At 37.8% G+C, this 20,053-nt stretch overlaps 1 protein-coding gene across 2 annotated transcripts in view; it reads left to right on the top strand.

Annotated features, from left to right (window-relative positions):
- Positions 1 to 6,738, top strand: part of vg (transcription factor vestigial) — a 59,906-nt gene extending 53,168 nt beyond the window's left edge. For both annotated transcript variants that reach the window (XM_089174876.1, XM_015318120.2), the window contains exon 6: positions 5,408 to 6,738. In XM_089174876.1, coding sequence (XP_089031002.1) covers positions 5,408 to 5,454 — 47 coding nt within the window. In that variant the 3' untranslated portion in view covers positions 5,455 to 6,738. The remainder of the gene's footprint in view (positions 1 to 5,407) is intronic.
- Positions 6,739 to 20,053: the final 13,315 nt, after the last annotated feature.

Here is a 20,053-nt window from a genome sequence, read left to right as displayed (position 1 = left end):
TACCCTCCCACCCTTCTTATCCTTCTTCTCCTTCTTCTCATTCTCTGCGTCCTCCGAGACGCCGCCCCCTTCGAGATTCCAAGATAGGACTACTCGCTTACGATATACGAAATGCTCGTTCGGGTGAAAAAGCGGGCAAGACTTCTTTCTCGTGATCGCATTGCTTTTCGTTGCGACAGTTTCGTGCGACGAGCTCGCCACTCGATGTCCTTCCAGGAGGATAGGAAAAAGTGCCGATTCTCTTTTATCCGACGAACGTAAAGGTGTCGACGAACGAGCCACCCTTCGACGTTTTTTTTTCCTTACCAACCAAAACCTCTTTCGAATCTCTATTCTACTTGTCGAACGATTGGAACGTCACGCGTGTAGCTTTTAAAATAGTCTCATTTACATTTTATTTCAAAAGGTAGTTGTGTGTGAATGCCTTCTACAGGAATTATATTTAGTTATCCATAAATTGCACGTGGGATAAAAAAATAAATTACTGAAATTATAAATTTTCATTCAAAGTATTCTTCATTTTAGATTTGTTCTTAATTTGTTATAGAAATATATGATATGGGTTTTTTGTTGAAACCCATGAAAATCTTCAAAAGTTATAACGAAATAATTGATTTTTCTAAAATATGTACTCAACTTCAATGGAATCCATCGGTTAAATTAGAACGATCGATGATCGGCTCTCGATCGTAGTAGATGATACTCAACTAGACGTTGAAGACGCGGGAGATTTTATGGGAAGTATTCAGTTGGCGGGTGCAACGTTACTCCGGAGGCTTTCTGGCACGCGCCTCGAAAATGGCGTCGCACACTGACGTCACGTAATCCACAGTTCGCATATAACCGTGTTGGTAGCCAGTAAAAGAGGTAGAGAAGAGAGAACGTAAAAGAGAGACACCGTCGCAGCACTCGGCTGCCGGGAGTCAGCACGGGGATGGCCAGTGAGCCTCGATTGGTCAGTTTGTCGAATGGAGGGAGTGGTCGACTCACCGGCTATATCGATCTCTCGAACTCTGCTTTCCTCTCCTTCGATGTGAGACAGACCGGCGAACCGAGAGTTTTGCCAGATCGGCGAACGCCTTTCGTTTCTTATTTTTCTCCTCCCCCCTCTTCCTTTTTGAGGTTTTTTTCTTCTCTTTTTTTAAAATTAATTTTAAAATATCATTTTTTTTTTTTTTTAAGAATTTACATGAAAAACAACAGATCTAATGTCAAATTTGCAAAACTTTTGATATGTGCCATTTCCAATGATGATCATCATTATCATCATCGTCATCATCATCAGCGTGCTTGACAACGACTGCATCGCATTTCAAATAGTTTCATTCAATAATCATTTGATTTATCACGTGACATTTTTAATGATACGATATAAAAATATTTGTTTTTCATAGTTAGATAATTTTATAGAGAGACACTTACTAGTTCTTTGTGAGAGAACTTATTTATTAGATGTGTATTACGAGCATGTTACAGCGAGTTAGCCATATTTAGACGATCCCACTCAGCATCCCGTTATGGAAAGGGTTCATCTAACATTCCACGAGAGCATCGGAATGTTTCGGTTCTCCTACGGGTTCCTATTGCATTCGCGAATACGCACACATGCTGTTTCCTTTTCATTCTCAATGACTTCGTGATTCCCTAAACTAATTTTAATAGAGAACAATGAATAAAATGGCTTTCTTCTTTTTTGTTCAAAACATCACGCGTGCCAGGGAACATCATCAAGAAGATAGAAAAATAGAAAGAAAAACAAGATAATTTCTGTTTTGTGGTGCTTACGATGATCATTTCAATATTGTTGATTAATACCTAATTATTAATCGTACGTTGGTGCATATGAGTTTTGGAAAGGGTCTAAAGTTGTAGATGTGTTGAAGTGGGGAGAGTCTCCTTTACCACGAGTATATTGGATTCCAAACTCCGAAGGGTTCTGACCCCCATTGATACGGGTCATCACAATGCTTTTCGTATGCATCCCTTAAAAGAGGGTTGGTTCGATCGGCAGGGGGTGAATCTTCGGTTTTCAAACTCGAGGGTGTTCGTTTTAATTTAATCACTACGCTCGATTCGTGTTCTTCAACCTGAAACTTGTGAAGTTACACCCTCCTTTAAACTCGGCCGATATGAAGATTCGTTTTTTTTTCAAAATTAAGAAAAGGAGAGAGTGATAATTGAAAAGAATAAGTAACAATATAAATTGAAAACAAATTTCTAATGACATTTAATAATCAGATCAGAGAACCCTTCAAAAAATGTTTGCAACTCGTATACATAACTGAATATGAATACGTCGTTCACCCTTACAGTCGAGAGATTAAATTTTTGCATAAATTATTGATAATATTTTTAAACAATTATATCTTTATTCTTCTTATTATTTAAATATATATTTATATATTCTAAGATAAAATATCTATTTTTAATAATTATATTATTTAGAGACGAAAATATATTGTAACGATCAAAGTAAAACAACAACGTCAACATAATTATACCGTTGAGGCAAACTCCGGTGAAATTCTTGATGCTCGAAGAGTAACATTTGTCTCCCAGTTTCCTTAGACTTCCTACGAAAGGTCTCTCCTCCCCACTTTTCCTCTTACTCTCTGAACTCTTCTCCCTTCTACAACATTTCACAGTTGCTCTTTGATATTGTGATATTGAATACTGAAACGTTCATAACAGGTGCGTTCGTCCGTTACTTTATAGTCAACAGTTGAAGCTTTCAAAGACAAGTATGTTATCTTGGATATCCTTTATATCTTTATTTCAAACATTTATCCACCCTATTTATTGATCACTATTGCATATTTAAAAAATCTTTTCACCCAACTAGATGACAATAAATTTGTAGATATATATTGTTTCATAAATATTATAAATCCAAGTATGCGGATACTTTTGAAATACGTTCAACTAATTTTGATCATAGAAAATATTTCCCACACATACTTCTCATAATATTCATAATGTCAAACTATAAATTATAGGCGAATATTAGGACGCCTAATTAGAAATTCTGAACAACACCAACTCGTTCAGGTTTAATCTTCGTGGGAGATAGAGAGAAAGAGAATTCTAATTCGATAGCGTTGCCACCAAATAACGTTTACCATAAGTGTCATACATGCGAAACGATTTATACTCTTTTCGCATGAACATGTAAGCATATAATACAAACACACGTATAAATACACACATACGTTGGTAAACGCTTCGACCATATTCGCGTGATCGTTCACAAACCCTCGGCAAAATGGACGAGGTACTACTAGCTGGTAAATGGTGCGTCGGATAACGTCGATGATATTGCCGGTATTTGTCGAGTCACCCGCAGAAGCCAGCCGACCCTTCGATATTCGTGAAAGGGAGAGAAAAGAAAGGGAAGAAGATTATCTGTTATTAGCAATAGATCGTGATCTCCCAATTTCCCATTACAGTTTCGATGATCATATTCATCGTTATGGCCAATAATTCTGGATATTAGAAAAATGTTCCTTTTATTTCTGATATATTCTGGAATGATCATAGTAAATCATTGATGGTCAATTTTGATTTCAAGTCATCATTAGCAATGGAAACGTAATTTACTTCAATATCAAGAATCATTGTATTCTTAATTTTATTATATTTTAGAAAACTAAAAACTTACTTAATGAAGAAAACTAATTTGAAAGTTACTATAAAGCCAATAGTTTTCCTAACATGTCATGGATGAGATTAATTGTTACATAGAATGGTCAATAAAAAAAAAAACAGGAGAAAGAGAGAGAGAGAGAGAGATCGGTGTTACATGCGTCAGGTTTTCGCGTAAAAGCGGGTGAGCATGAAAACCTGTTTCCCTTCTCACGCTACCTTCTACGATCATTTTCCAACTCAGTGACTTTCCATCAAATAATACTTGCCGTTCTAGCTTCACCGTTCAAGAGCAAAACGATACCTATATGACTATCTACTACGATCAAATCTTTTGTGCTTCCACTTGTACGAATCTACTCTCGCGACGAGCACACACGTTGCTGACTTTGAAGCAGGTAGATATCCACGCGCTGACACGTGCCACCCTTACGTGAATTTAATCTCTTGTGAGTTATCGGTCCATGTAACACAGTACTTTGTTTTTTTTTTTCTTTTTTTTTGAATATCGACGTTACGTTACTTTATCATTAGACAATTTAATGAAAGCACCAATATCGAAGATCCATAATCTTCATTTTCTTAAGTGTTATTGCGTTGCAATTACAAGTTACAATTATTAGACACGTGCGATAATTAAATAATAGAAAATAGCTGAGCCAAATAAACAGTTACGAACCTAATGTATTGAAAAATAAAAAGAATTTTTCAAAATTTCTTTCTGGCTATTGATTTAAATCAATAAAATTGTTTCGAAAAAATTCAGCGAACAATAAAATAAGAAAAGATAATCAACGATCAGAGATAAAGATCAATAGTCCCGATCGACGTGTTCACATAAATGATACTTCGTTGAGATACATTCGCTCGATTACGCAGCATTATCGATTTGGAATCGAAGAGGATCGTTTAAAAAGGTTGACATAGAGTGGACGAAGATCTGCGGGGTCACCCTTTCGGATATCCAGATCGTACGGAAGATAAATTCGGACGCATGCGGTCGCGCGCGCGTCCCGCTTGCGTCCGTCTTAAGGGAACACGTGAGATCTTAACTGGTCGATCTCGTGACATCGCTCGAAACTCGTCCGTCTGTGTCCGTTCGTTCGGTTATGTTCGTTCTCTCGTCCGTCGGTTTGTCCGTCCGTGTTGCTCAGCGGGTGCCATCACCAGTTCTGCACCCTCGCATCCGTCAAAACGTTGTCTCTTCTTTTATTACGCGCCAGGCTGATAAATAATTCGAACGGACTGGTACAACCATGTCAGTCTGTTTTCTGAATGCACCTTTGATATTTCGATACACGATTAATTAAAATCATATTTGCGTTCTTTTATAAATATAATTATCTTTTATATTTACGTTATTTTATTATCCACTTCACATACAATGACGTCTGAAAGACGTCATTCATTTCATGTGCCATTGTAGACTTTGACGTCTCGGAGACGTCAAGAACTGTCTTTGGCGAACAACGTTCAATATACCATTAAATTAGCAGTTTCAATCATGCATCAATGCTGTGTTATTTAGAATGTTAAAGATGCATTCCTCTTTTTCAAAAAATCGCATAAAACAATGTAAATTTAAAAATAAAAAACCCTGTTTCTGGATTTGTATATGAGTGTTCACAATTAATCCAAATTAAATGGTAACCTATAAGCGCGTCGACAAGCATTTTATTTGTATGTCAAGTGGTTATATTAAAAGAAAACCTTTTTTATATAATACTGAATTAAAAAGTTAATTAATCATTATTGTTTGTTTCAGGTCTCGAGTCGCAAGTACAGGATTCCAAAGATCTCTACTGGTTCTAGAAACGAGCATACGAAGGTCTCGCGAACCGAACTGATGATGAACTGCGTGATTTTCCAACACGAGGAGTCCATTTGAGCTCGTCGTTCGTTCTTTAAACAAGAATTTCCTCTACGAGCTTTTTATTGTTAATCGATCGAAACGGAGGATTAAATAAATTATAAGGAGATGAACTTTTGTTAGGAACGTCGAGAGAAACAGAATGATAAAAAAAAAAGAAAAGAAAAGAAAAGAAAAAAAAAACACAAGAAAGATTAAAAGGAAAAAAGGGGAAATTGGAGTGTACATAGTGTTACCTAAATCTTTTAAGGATCTACGATTAGTGTAAACTCAAAATAGTATTAGAGATAAAACGATTGCGCGCACTATTACCTTCATAGTGACTGCTGTTCGATGCTGAAAAGGAATCTCTAGTTCACATAGCGTGTAGGTTAATTAGATCGTCGAGAGGACAAATTCCGTCAACTTGGAATTGCAAGTGTGAAATATCTCTTTTTTCAATCCTTTTTATCCGTTGGACCAAAATAGTTGGAAAACAAAGAAAAGTAAAAAAAAAAAAACGAAAAGAAAAGAACAAAAAAAAAAAAGAACAAAATGAAAGCTTATCTGTTCTAAGCGCACATTTTTGAGGGAGTTTGTCCTGATTTTTGCGAATCTAAAGTTTCCAAATAATCGCGGACGAAGGATTACTTTTATCGAATAATAAAGAGAAAAAACGATCTACACGTATGTTTTTATTTTATTTTAGATCGTCATTGTGATAATAGATAAAATGGAAAAGAGAGAGAGAGAGAGAGAGAACGAGAGAAAGAGAGAGAGAGAGAGAGAGTCAGAGAAATCATCGGATGATAAATTGGTACGATTCTGCGTGTTATTTGGCGAATTTAGATGCGAGCGATTTAAGTAAAGTATTTATTGACCAATGACCTTGCCATAATATTATATATTGCTATTACTATTGTATCATAAAAAGCTGGGCGCTACGAGAAGATTCCGAGAACATCTTTTAGTCGGCGAGAGAATTTAAACGAGAAAAATAATAATAATAATAATAATAATAAGAAGGAAAAACACAATGAAAAAAAAGAAAATGAACACCAAGAAGACAAAGAACAAAAAAATAACACGAGAGATATAGTTATTATACCCGAATTTGTCGCCATTTTGTTTCTTTTTTATACCTACATCCTCGATCGCTTCGCGCAGCATGGCCATTGCTTTTAAACGACAAACTGTCTTCTTTGGCAGATGATCAAATAAACAATTCGTCAGTACCACAATAATAATAATTGTCTTCGTAAAACGAATTCCTAAACTCATCACATATTACTTTTAAACGTTCCTGTATTCATTTTCACCATAATACGAAAGTTTTGAAAAGTTTAATCATCGTACTAATTCTAATTTCACTTATTAAATAATATTAATATTTTAATCATTAAGATGTGGACAATCGATACTTTGGCAGAAACTTTTGTTGCAGCAGGTACGTAAACACATTTCTATTTTTATTTATTTTTTTTTTTAATTATTTACAAACTAATTGTGTAAGAAAATAAATTAAAGATCATGAACCCGGATAAGCTTTTAATTAATGTCAAAAATAGCATGAGTGAAAATGAGAGTAAAAAAAGAAAGAAAGAAAGAAAGGAACAAAAAAAAAACATCTTCGATGCTTATAAGTCAGCCATCTGCGCCGATCGTCGAACGATTTCCGTCGAATGCATCGTTTACATAAGTTCTTCCCGTTCCCTTATGTTTCTTAAATTATCACAAGCGGTTTCTGTTACGGAAGTAACATTAACGAGATGAGAAAGTGAGCAATTAACATCGTCACCTTAGACAGAGAAAGAGAAAGAGAGAGAGAGAGAGAAGCAGAACCGATCCGGTACTGTGGTTGACCGATCGACTTGCGTGTAATCACGTGTGAAACATATGTTTGTTGATTGAACTCTTAAGAAAATCAGGAATTAGGACCTTTTATGATTTACCGACTTTTTTTTTTCCATGCTAAACCCATTTCACCGAGCTTATTCATTTACGTTAGATTTATGTTGTTTTCGTGTCTTATTAGTAAAAAATAATGATACGCGTCATTTGTCATGACTTTATTTGGAACAGGGAAAATGATCGTGACAAAGTATTAATTTAAGTTATAATAAAAAGAATATATATATATATATATCTATATAGTTTGTTAGAACATCCTTTTGATCCTCTGATTTACGTGGATTCCGATAAACAGTAGTCGGCATTAAATCTATCAAATAATAAAATAAATCCTTCAACCGTCTGGGAGGGGTTAGCTGGCTTCGATGTTCGGATAAGGAAAGAACAAGAGATGTACGAGGAACAAGAGGAAGAAAGGTAAAAGGGAATCAGAGAAAGAGAGAGAGAGAAAGAGATAGATTCTTCAAGATTTACCGCTCGACCTAACGTTTTCCAACCTCCTGTAATTACCAAGCTCAGTTTTGTTCAACGATACCTTGCTCCTATGGCAATACTAACTTAGAAAACGTATTCCGGATTCTATTCTTGATAAACTACAATCTTTATGACCCCATTAAAGTCATTGAAATTAATTTGTTTATAAAACAAATAATATATATAATTATTTTAAACAATATCGCAGATTGATTTTTCTATTTTACTAGTAGTATACGCTTAACGGGGTAAATAAGTTTTACTTATATTGTGACGATGAGTGTTTCTTAGAAAAATAAGTAACATTTTCTTTCGTCTCATAATTCATTTTTTAATTCGTTTAAGTACTAAGACCGGAAATGAGAATATATTTGAAAGAATGAATGAAAAAAGAAAAAGGAAGATCCATCCTGTTCTGTGTGGTTCGATGGGTTAGCTCGTGTCTTACAAGATGGATACAGAACATTGCCCCGCGAGCATAAATCAGTCTGTTGAGTTTCTTATGCTGTGCGTATGATTTGTGTGTTTTGTTACGCAATCGTGCATATGCTGGCTAGACGCGGAAAAAGTACAAGCAGGAAGCCCACGTGAGGGCCACGTGATATGCAGTCATCCGGGAAAGAAGAACGATCACCGTGACCATCGACTCGTATTACACAACGGTGATAATTCATTAAGATTCGTAATGTCAAAATGTGTTTAGATATAGGATGATCGAATGAAAAATATTCTATATTAGATTTAAACTCGACAATTTCACAGCTGGTAAAACAAATATTTTTCATAATCAAAAAATTCTTCCACGAGCTTTTAAAAACACGTTTACAATAGATCCAACGTAAATCGTTAATCGTGAAATCGTCGATACCATTCGGGGATGAACGAATAAAACTATTTAAGAGGTAAAAGCGAGCCGTGCACTTGTGCACACCCCTCGATTTCTGGTAATTAAATACCGAGCACGTGGGATCCACGAATGCCCCTACCCTAACTTTCCTACCTACCCTTCGTACGAGCTACTAGGGTCAGATTATTGATATTGCAACGAGGGAATAAATGGCCCAACCGTGAATATGAATATTAATTTTACTTGGCCAACCTTCGCTTCTGCCATTTGTCATCAGCTTTATCCTTGTGTTCCTTCTTATACGTGGTCACCGTTAGTTCATTTCAAAATAATATGAATTTTTATAATTTGTTAACAATACCGAAACAATCCTTGAACCATTTTATTTCTATCACAATTGTACAATTGTTGTAGAATTGTTAAAATCAAGTAAATAATCGATTGAAAATTAATGTAGTCGTAAAGGAAGAAGAAGAAGCGTAGATCGGTGGCTATCGAAGAAATATCGTAAGATGATCATTGGGCCAATAGTATCCAAGAAGCGGCCTCGATGACATAGTGACGGCGCGCTCGACAAAGGCCGAAAAAACGTCTAGGAATGCCGACGGACATATTTCGGCGGTGTCACCTAAGAGAATAGTCCTCGTTTTATCCATCTCTCTTTCTCCAACTTTGTTTTCTTTCCTAATAGAACTCGAATCTTTCTCCTTCTCGCACCCCACGCTATCCTAAATCTCTCTCGAACTCCTTTCGGTACGGCAAATCTAAAAATCCCTCATCCTCCTTGTTTCTCCTCTTAGTTCTATCTTCTCTACCTTCTTTTTAACCCTAAAGAAGTATCCTTTCGTCTTCGCACGAAGCCTTTTCTTCGTTCCTTCTTCCTCCACCTATTTCTTCGTTCCTTTTCTTCCTCTATTTCTTCTTCGTCTACCTGCAGGTCGACTTGGGGTCGGCGCCGCGTCCCTCTCGCGAGCCTGAGAGGTGTCTCAACCCTCTCGTTCCCACGGGCTCTAACCACTGACGTACGATGTCCTGGAAGAGAGCTACATGACGTTGTTCTCTCCCTCCCCGCTCTCCCCCAATTCACTTCACCTCACCTTCTTCTCTTCCACCCTCTCTTCTTTCTTACTTTCGACTTTTTGCAAAAGGCTACCAGAAAACCAGTAGCCGGCGCGTTCCCTTTGAACGACCGATCACGGTTTTCGGTACTTCCGGATGGGACCTCTTGGTGGTGGTTCTTCTACCACGATGAATTTTTCGTTGCTTGGAATGTTAAGGAGAAAGATCAGAATTTGTAGTTTTGTTTCGTTAGAAACACATTTTCTCTTTTCAATAAAATTTATAATAGATTTTTATAATGATTGACTTTTATTTTGTATTACATCAAACGTTTTCATATGTTATCATGTAATATAAATATAATTATTTATCAATATTTTATTGAGTAAGATAAAAAATTATCATAGATATACGTGTATATGTATGATATAATTTTTAATTTATTCAAATAAATTATTATAAAACGTTTATATAAAAGTTAATTTAATTATTTAAAATATATAGCTACCTTATATATTACGTAGAAAAAAAAATAAATATATTTCGCAATATCAAATGAAATAAAATAATTCATAAGTAAAATCAGTATCGCGGTTTAGATTCGAACGAATCACGTTGCACCTGCTATTTTTCTCCCCACTTTGTGTTTTAATCTCCTCTCACTCTATTTCTTTATTTCTTTTTTTTTCTTCTTCTTCTGTATCGCAGAATACCCCATCGATAGGTCGTTGAATACGGCAAATGAGACGTGACTTGGATACGAGTTAGGGAGGTTCTCGTTTGTTGCGGTGCTCGTCGCTTTGAAACACGTGCGCTCGTTGCAGTCACTTAAGCATTGTCACCGAACGAAACACGCCTCGTGCATTCGTAAATCGGTGGATGTTCAAACATTCTCCCCCCCCCCCCCGATCTATCTCCCTTGTGTTCACTCATTCTTCCCTTTTTCTTCATCGCGTTCACGCAATTTCATTCGCCAAGCTAGGTTTTATTCTTTCAACCGATTCAAGACGATCTAAGCAGACGAGTGTTGTTTGTTTATCTCATGGGTACCTACCACGAAAACGACGATCGTATTCACGATTTCGTTCTTATGCGAATAACTCGAATTGAATTTACGACAGCTAGCCGAGCGGGTATACTTATTCTTGAAAAGGGAATCAAGATAAAGCGCCGATTGAGCCTTTAAGGTGTCAAGACTTCATCGAGTATACTAAGATGGTTAACCACTGGTAAGTCTTGCCTGTCTGGATTCGTATTTCTATGTAATTCTCACTCGTATTATATTTATTCGTATTCGTACTATGTTAATTGGAGAAAAAGTTGTATGAGATGGAGAAAAAGAGAGAGAGAGAGAGAGAAAAAAAGAAAGATCAGTGAAAATATTTTTTTTCTTTGACGTCAAGCTTTGTATATTCCATTCGATTGAAGATGACAATACGCTGATAACAGGAGCCAGAACCTGACGATCAAGAACGTGTCTATTCGACCCGAGCTTCGTAGAGCTTCTCTCTTTCTCTCTCTCTCTCTCTCTTTCTCTTTGTCTCTATCTCCGTTCATCGTACACCAAGGAGTCGGCAAGCAGCTATGGAATGTCTTCATTAAAATACCCGGGCTCATCATTTATGCAGAGCAAAAACACAACGAGGTGAGCTTCCCTGTTGAAGCCGAGCCGTCATCAATGAAGATTCGCGTTCTAGTTTAACGATCCTTTAACGATTATTCCCTTTTCACGATATTGCGAAACTTTCAATCGATCTTATCAATTGATTGTAATCGATACTTAAGAGATATATATATATATATATATATGAAATCAAGTAGGTGGATTGTAATTAATATCGAATGCTAAATTGGTATTTTAAAGTAGTCAAAGAATTTTTATCACTTAATTCCAACGAGACGATAATTGGATGTTGAATCGATTCAGATTCCTGAATACGTATGGAACTTAATCAAATTTGTAACGAAGAGAGAAAGATAAAGAAGAACATTCAGTATTCACTCGATTATTTGAATTTATCGAAATCCCAATAGCAGAACAGATCGACTTATCAATTGATTTTAAAATTCCTCAGACACGTAACTACGATAAACTCAAGTCATCTCTAAAACGGAGGACCGTATATCGTCAACGACATCGATCATCGAGACTACATTCCACTGTCTCGTTGACACAGATATCGTGTAGTAAAATAGATAAGAATATCAACATCAAATATTCCAAGCGATTCTAACCAAAAGATCGAATGATGATACTTTAATCTTATCTGATGTTTATTTATAAATCTTAATTTTTCTAAGTGTAAGCTAAGATATAACGAGAAAGTTTTGCTGATTCATCTTACGATGAAATGAACCTTTGTCTTTCGAGCAGACCTCACAGAGGTTGATGTAATTCTTTTACAAGTATAAAGTTTGAATAATATTTCATTCGAATTCTTTTCAAAATTTTCACGGCTGAAGTAATTAAAATTTATCGAGATAATGGTTGAGCGCCACAGTGCCAAGTGAAGGTACTCTCCCACGATGTAAATTTACGAGGAAGATCCTTTGCCACAGGTGGAATCTTTACGTTTAGGGCAGCTCTACCTGCTATTACATAAACGGTCGACTATATACACGTGGTGTATACAGACATTCTAGAAACCACAGAGAGACAGTGGAGAAGATGGCAGGCAAAGTTAAGAAGGGGGAGGTAGTTAGATAGACGAAGAAGTAGATAAAGGCTTAGATAATGTTGGATGCTGACAGAAAGTCTCCCCGAAGCTACCTGCTCCGCGGGATGCCTTCTGTGTCGCTTGGCAAGGACTTTGTCTTTCTCGTACATGTGCACGCCATTGGCTTCTCTTACTCTCGATCAGTTCGATCGAAGAATTAGGGAGCATGATTCGAACATTCCTCCGCGTCGCGATCCTCGTCCTGCTAGTGGACGTCATGAAGAAGAAAAGACCGATACGTTCTCATCCGAAAGAAAATCGAATCCGTTGGATTCGCATTGGCAAATAACTGGAGATAGGAAAGATAAGGATTTAATTATAAGTTATAATCATTTTTGAATATTCATCAAGACTTATCTTGATCGATATTCGATATACAACTTTATTTTTATTACTTTATAATTTTATAGTTAATATTTTGATTAATTGTACTTGAACAACAACTGGATTAATTAATCTTTCTTGATGACAAACCAGCTAATTTCTAACTAATAGTTAGACACGTTTTAAACCAGATACTGTTAACTAGAAGGCACGTGTTGCTCGATTTGCCTGATAGCGGGGGAACTCGTAGGAATGTCAAGGGAGTTCTACGTGCGATCGGTTACACTCTCCAGGTGCCTCGTAAATCTACGTCATAAGTCGTCTAAACCGGGCAAGTGTAACGCGAAATGACCACTGATGAAGGACGTTTCCCTGTTTCGCTCATTGCCCAGCTGTCTGCTATGCATACAATGATACGTGCGCCGTATGTCCATCCAAAGACTTTGTCGCTTCGTTTTTTCTTATTCTTCAGGTTCGCGACGACGACACAACTACGACAACGACGACGACGACTACGACGTAGATTTATGGTCTTTGAAACGATATCACTTCAATCGGTAGGAATAACACCGTACCTCGTGGGTATGGTTTAAATTCAATATTTGTTTTTCTTTTCTACCATTCATTTCTCTTCTCCAATACAACAGTTTCATTGCGAGGAATTTGACATTATAGACAGTCGAAGCTGATGGAAGCATGGTGAGACGAGAATCAGGTTAAACAAGATTCTATACATCTTCTGATCTCTTTTATTCCACGTCTTTATTGATTTAGGAGACTGAACTATTCGATGGTCCAAAAGCAAGCACTTTCATGTCCATTAGAAATCGATTAGAATCTCATCGGGTCGTACCTATCATCTCTATCGCGAAAAAACATAATGTATGCTATCGCTGATAGGACGATTAATGTTATCCAAGAAATCTGTAATTTTAATAATTAACTTTTAATTAGATTGCATTTGATAGAAGGATAAAAAAAAAACAAAAAGTAGGACACTTGATTTTTGAAATAATGTTTCTTCAGCTTGATAAGGTTAATTAATAATGAAAACATGCAGGAGTAACAAGGCTATTCGAAAACATGGATTGATTGGATGGAAAACATGGATTAAACAAGATGTTTGCACGAGCGTTATAAAAGCGTCACGTGTTAATTAGTACGTCGTACGTATTATGCTTCGCACGTTTCAGCACGAAGGCCAACGATTCCAAAGTTTATCATTTCACGATCCATGACAACCCAGCTACGTCGCATTCTTTTTTACGTCTTTATATCACGAACCTGTTGTTTTCGAAACACTTTTCATTACCGTGAGAATTAAGGAATATCATCAAAATTTAATAAATTCGATAAAAATATTCGATCGAATTTTTTCATCTCAATACAAGTTGAGTCACTGAGGAAAGATTTAACATTTCAAATCTTTTTTTTTTTAAATATTAATTAATTGACTCACTTTGTTTGAATTTACACAAAACGGCAAACATTTAGGTCTTCCGCGTAAAAATGAATTTCAAACGAATATTGCATTCATCGTACGACGTACTAATTAACATTTATCCGATTAAATGATTTGCTATATCACGATGAAGTAGCAGCGGAATCATTAATAACCACAATTCCCTTACGTAATTCATGATTTATCAGCACGGCTATCTGTATCGTAAAACCTTTAACGTAGCACTTTGTCGTGAGAGCTCGTAAAACTTAATGTCACGTCTCAATTATCAAAGAGGCGAATTTATACTACCCGATTATGGGAACGTTTAAGCGCATCTGTGCAAACGAAAAGGCCATTGACGTAAAACGAACCTTTCTCATTCACTATTAATTTCTGTCCAAAGTTCAAAACGTTTTTAAAGCTTATCACGTACACCGTGTACTTCTGTTATTGCGCAAAAAAAAAAAAATTCAAAACTCAATATGTCAATATAATAATAAGCGTACAAAAGAAATCGCTTTATCTTTCTGCTTGTTTTGCTCGACCAATTGTTAAAACAAATCAAATTGATCTTAAAAAGAGTATCAAACACAAATATACCTTGTTTGCTATATTTGAATAAAGTTATTTCAAAATTTTCTAGAATATTATTATGATAACAATTAATAATCTCCAAATCATACATACCATGATAAAAGAAATATTTTAAAGTATTCATTTAATTAGTAGAAATAATGCAGTAAAACGAAATAAGGTCAACCAGAATATTTTGATGTGTCTTTTTGGATCCCGACCCGACCCATAATCGTAATTTCGAGAATATCTACACACATCTCGTAGTTAATAGCCTTCTTATCGATAACGAATTCACGTTATCGATCGCGATTCAACAAATTTGCAAACTAATCGATCGTGATCTTGAAACGAAAAAGATGAGAGCGAATTTCGAATTCCTTATGTTGTAAGAGATGGTTAAAAGTATAGGCCAAAAGTGCAACCGTAAAGTCGCGTATTGAGATCGTGCATTTAGAAGTAGCAAATGAAAGAAACGAAGAGAGAAAATAAAAAGATGGGGTGAGTATGGTGAAGGAGGGAAAGGAGTGAGGGGTGAAGTAGAGGAAAGATTTTATCTTGCACGCTCGATCTAGAGTCTCGTTCTGGTCGAGAGCCAAGAGAATAAGAAAAGAGAAGAAGAAACATTGAGAGACAGAGAAAGAATAGAAGAGTGTGTTGTGTGGTAGTGGTGAAATGAGGAGGAGGAAGAGGAGGAGGAGTGAAAGGAGGATGAAGAGGAGAAAGGCTAAGAGGGGGATCTTCTTCTTCTTCTTCTTCGTCGTGCCACAACCGTGGCGTCTTTCGCGCGTGTTATTGCCGTGGATTTGCATGCGATCAGTTGCCGATTAAGCACGATAAAATCTCGGAAGCTCCTTCTTCCCACTGAATCGCGATGGTCGAGACTTTTGTTTTATTGGAGTTGAGGGACGGTCCCCGCTTGAGAATTTTCAATTCAGCCCTTTTTTTTTTTTAATCGAATCCAGACGAGTTTATCGACGGTAGTTAAGCATGTGCAGAGGTATAGGACACGTTCATTCTTATCTCAGCTTGAATTTACGTCACACCATTTCAGCGCGTTAATTGCTCTTTAAAAATACGTTAGAAAAATATTTAGACAATCGTGAGGATAACTTGTTTCAATAATACCTGTTAATATATATATATATATATATATATATATACATATCTGTTTTTGATTATTTAAATAAACATTTTCTAATAAAGAAATATATTATATATTATGTTTTCATTATACAGATCCAGATAATCCGGTTTTTTAACTTGTGATCTGTTTTAATCATTTGCGGATTGATCGAAATGATGTTAACATTTCCTGTTAGGAATCGAATCTGGCAAATTGAGGCGTCTCGGTTAGATATGTTCCAGCAAAGGAAAAGGGATGGTGGTAAAGGGAGGCCGAAGAGGAAGGACAACGAAGGCACGAGCAGACTCCAAGCAGGAAATCGTCGTAGGCCGAGCGGAATTCAGCGAGTGACACCACGAGTCGACGGAATCTGAGCGTTGCATAGCCCGGGTACCTCGCGGTCCACGGATCCGGCTTCTCTTTCTCCCTCGAAGTACCAGAATCCATCGTCTCGTCGTTCTCCTAGTCGTCGACGCTTGATACGCGTCTCGTCGCGATCGGATTCGCTTCAGTATATACGTGCGTCTAAAGCACTCGCTAGCTCTTGCCTATCCTCCTCCAACATAACCTCCACCTCCTCCTCTTTACTATCAACCCATTCCTACCAAGTCCTACCCTCCTTCCCCTCCTCGTATCCTTCGCATCCCTCTCAACATCCGGGCGACCCTCTTCTCAAGATGCTCCACTTCCCTCGACTGCATTCGTAGCGCGAGTAGCGTGCCGGGCGAGCTGAACTTCAGCTTCTGTTTGCACTACTTCGTCTCCTAGTGCGGTATGCAACGCGGAGAGGATTTGTACACGAGATAGATAACTATGTCTTTTCATTTACGCATTGGTGAACCTAGGAAACGAGTTCCGATGTTTTACTAGAAATCCCTTTTCGTATTACTTTATGAGTGTTGTTGAGAATCCTTCATGGAATAGGTTTCAAGTAATGATTCATTTATCATGGCTATGCATTTAATATATTGATGAAAATAAAAATGGTTGAAATTCTACTGATAGTCCTTCGTTTACGATATGATATTAGATTTATTAGAAGTTATTTGGAACATTTATAAGATCACATATACTTGGAAATAACTTCTAGACATTTAGAGAAATGATCTTAATAAAAAGAAACATTGGAGGGTGACGATTGGATTTATTCTAGGTCTGGAGAAGAAATGATAGGAAAAAAGCAAGGGAAAATCGTCCTTCTTAGTTCGCATTTGCAGGCCTGTCTTTCACGTTCCACCATCAATTATTATCGTCTTCGTGCGGCATCGTAGGGCTGATGGTGAACATCGTACGGGTTCTCGTCGTAGGCGGACGACGATTGGGCGTCGGGAGGGGTTGCCGTCACCATGGCGACCGACCCTCTTCGACCAGGCTCTCCGACGACTGGGTGGGGACGAATAACTCGCGAAAACACGTAAATTAAACGCACTATAGGGGTTGATGGGGCGGAATGGGGACGAGTGGGTATCCCAGCCCGTGAAACATAGCCGTCATAAGCGGATATTAAAGCGTGTTTTCCGGGAGGGTGGACTCGGGGGTGGAGACGGGGATACGTCGTTGTCGGCTCTAGAAAAGTCCACACCTTCCAAGACAAATATAGTATGGAGGATTTAGCGAGAAAAAAAAATTAAAGAGAAAAAAAGCTTAATACTCGCAAGTTCCCAATTTACATGGAATTAAAGTAATGTAAAGGGTTAGTTACGTAAAAGGAGTCTTTAGCTATAATATTAGAGTTTTTGAGAATTAATGATCAAAAAAAAGGTTGAGATCAGTCAAGTACATTTATTTCAGCTTTCATCGATGATACGAAGACCTCTTTGAAGCTGTCCAGAGAATAAGGCTGCCAGCTTGCTTGCTCCTCACGCGCGCGCGCGCGCGCCAGCTCGTCATGGGATTCCTCAAAGCTATCGCGTAGGATGGAAAGAAATGGAAAAAGAAAGAGGGAGGGATATCGTAAAAATACTCAAGCGTCCGCGGAGAGTCGCGCGAGACAACTTTCCCTATATGCGTTATTTTCCTTGCGCCGGGTTTTTCTGCTTATTGCGTTGGAAGTAGTCGCGGCTGGGTCCTGCTGACTACGCCAAGGTATGAAACTGCGCCAATTACCTTGTCAATTACCCCGATTGATGGTAGCCGCCATATTGATTTCGCAACCAATCAAAGTCCATTGGTACTGTCCATCTCTTTACTCCCCCTACCGTTCTTGAAGAAGCAAAAGAGTGCACTCGTAGAAAAGCGCTCACGCGCCGCTTTTCTCTTAGGAGGGATCAACCGAGTAAGCGATAATTCTTGCTTTTACCCGTTTGCCGGATGCCGAGAACGCCTGCCATCGAACAGATCGAACGAGCAATCTAAAGTATTTCTCACTCCTGCTCGATCGTTGGATATACTGATTCCTTCCTATACCAAGGAAAGATTTAGTGTCTGTCCTCGCTGAATCAGGAGGACTATTGACGAGGTTAAAGAGGCCGATTCTGACCTTGGACGTCTTTTACTGAACCCCGACAGAGAAAGGAATCCAGTTGAACTGAAAAATGCAACTTTTTTCTTCTTCCTCTTCTTCTTCTTCTTCTTAAGATCATAACATTAATTTAACGTGAAAAATATTATTCTATAGACAACAGATAGGTCATTCGGATTCTGGGACATTTTTGTGATAACAAGAATTGTGCCCTATCTAGGAAATAATTAATCGGATTACGAAGGAAGTTAATTATGCCAATAAGCATGAGAGTCTACGAATCTCGTCTACGATCCGATATCGGTATTCTCGAAGCGATTCCCAAAGACACAGGTGTTTCGCGTAACAGCAATTGTGTTCTTGCATAGATTACTGTCAGGGAAACGTCGTTTCTCGGCGTATCTCGCCGACACGCATCGCAACGACCATTCTGATCGTGCAGCTGACTGCCATCGAACCAGACTCTCCTCAACAACCGATGTTTGGACTGCGGCCGGTTCAATACAAGGTTATTTATGGTATTTCGATCATGATTGGAGTCGTATCAATGTATCCTGTCTTTCGTAAAAAGGCGTCCTGTGTACGCGGCTATCTTACAGAAAAGACGGACACCCGTGATAATGTAATCGAATGCGAAACCAATATCTTTTTTCACCGATCCTTTTTGTGACATCCAACACTTTATACACTTATTTCATGGGTCGTAAAGAATAACATTATTACTCGCTGTAATTGGATACAAGAGTTGTACGTTAAAAAAAAATGAGATTATTGATCATAACAATGTCATCGTATTAAAATTCGTGTTCCTAATATGTTAATGCGTTTGTATTCATTTATTTGGCTTATAAAGACTGTCAAGGAAGATCTCTAATTAATAAGAATTTTGAATAATAATAATTTAGAATCGATCATGCAGGAGAGTATGAAATGTTGGGAGGAAGACAGTAGGCAGTCATCGGGGTCCCAGCGTGTCACTCTTCGTGACAACCTCCCCTACATGGACTTACTTTATCGAGCGTGGAACGTCGAGGTCGGAAGCGACTTCGATTATCCGAAGACATCGCGTACGTTCTTGCAGCGTGTCGCACGTACCGAAATACTTCTTAACCGCTTGAGCTTTCGCGATTACGGATAGTGGAATGCTCGTTACCGCTTCTCTGCTTCTCTGCTGGCTGCTGAATAAGAAGAGAGGAGTATATGAGATAAATAGAGAGAGAGAGAGAGAGAGAGAGAGGCTAAAAGGTGGATAAGGAAAAAGGATACGAAAAGCTTTAACGAAGCGGCGATGTTTAAAAGAGCGAAGGAGAGCCAGCAAAGGGTGGCGTTGACAAACGTTAAGGCGAACCATGTGGTCAATGTGCGTTTAAACGCTCGAGGTAAACGTTTAACGTTCCGCGCGAATATACGGAACGTTGTGCCGGTTATTTCGAATGCGAGGGACCGTTTTCACGTCGGCGTAACTCACGTCGCGACGGCAAGCGTCTCTTTCGCTAACGTTCTCTGCTCCCTTCCTGCTAAGGGAGACCCTCAACAACGAAATACGAACGTCTTCGGGTTCCTTCCAGGTCCTTTTCGCTACTCCTGTCGCGAATCCATTTCTTTTGTCTTAAATCACATCGAAAC

Source organism: Polistes dominula, unplaced genomic scaffold (assembly GCF_049000335.1).
Source record: "Polistes dominula isolate Pdom_NZ unplaced genomic scaffold, Pdom_raw_medaka contig_16, whole genome shotgun sequence".
NCBI lineage: Eukaryota > Metazoa > Arthropoda > Insecta > Hymenoptera > Vespidae > Polistes > Polistes dominula.
This window is presented reverse-complemented; position numbering and strand designations above follow the sequence as displayed.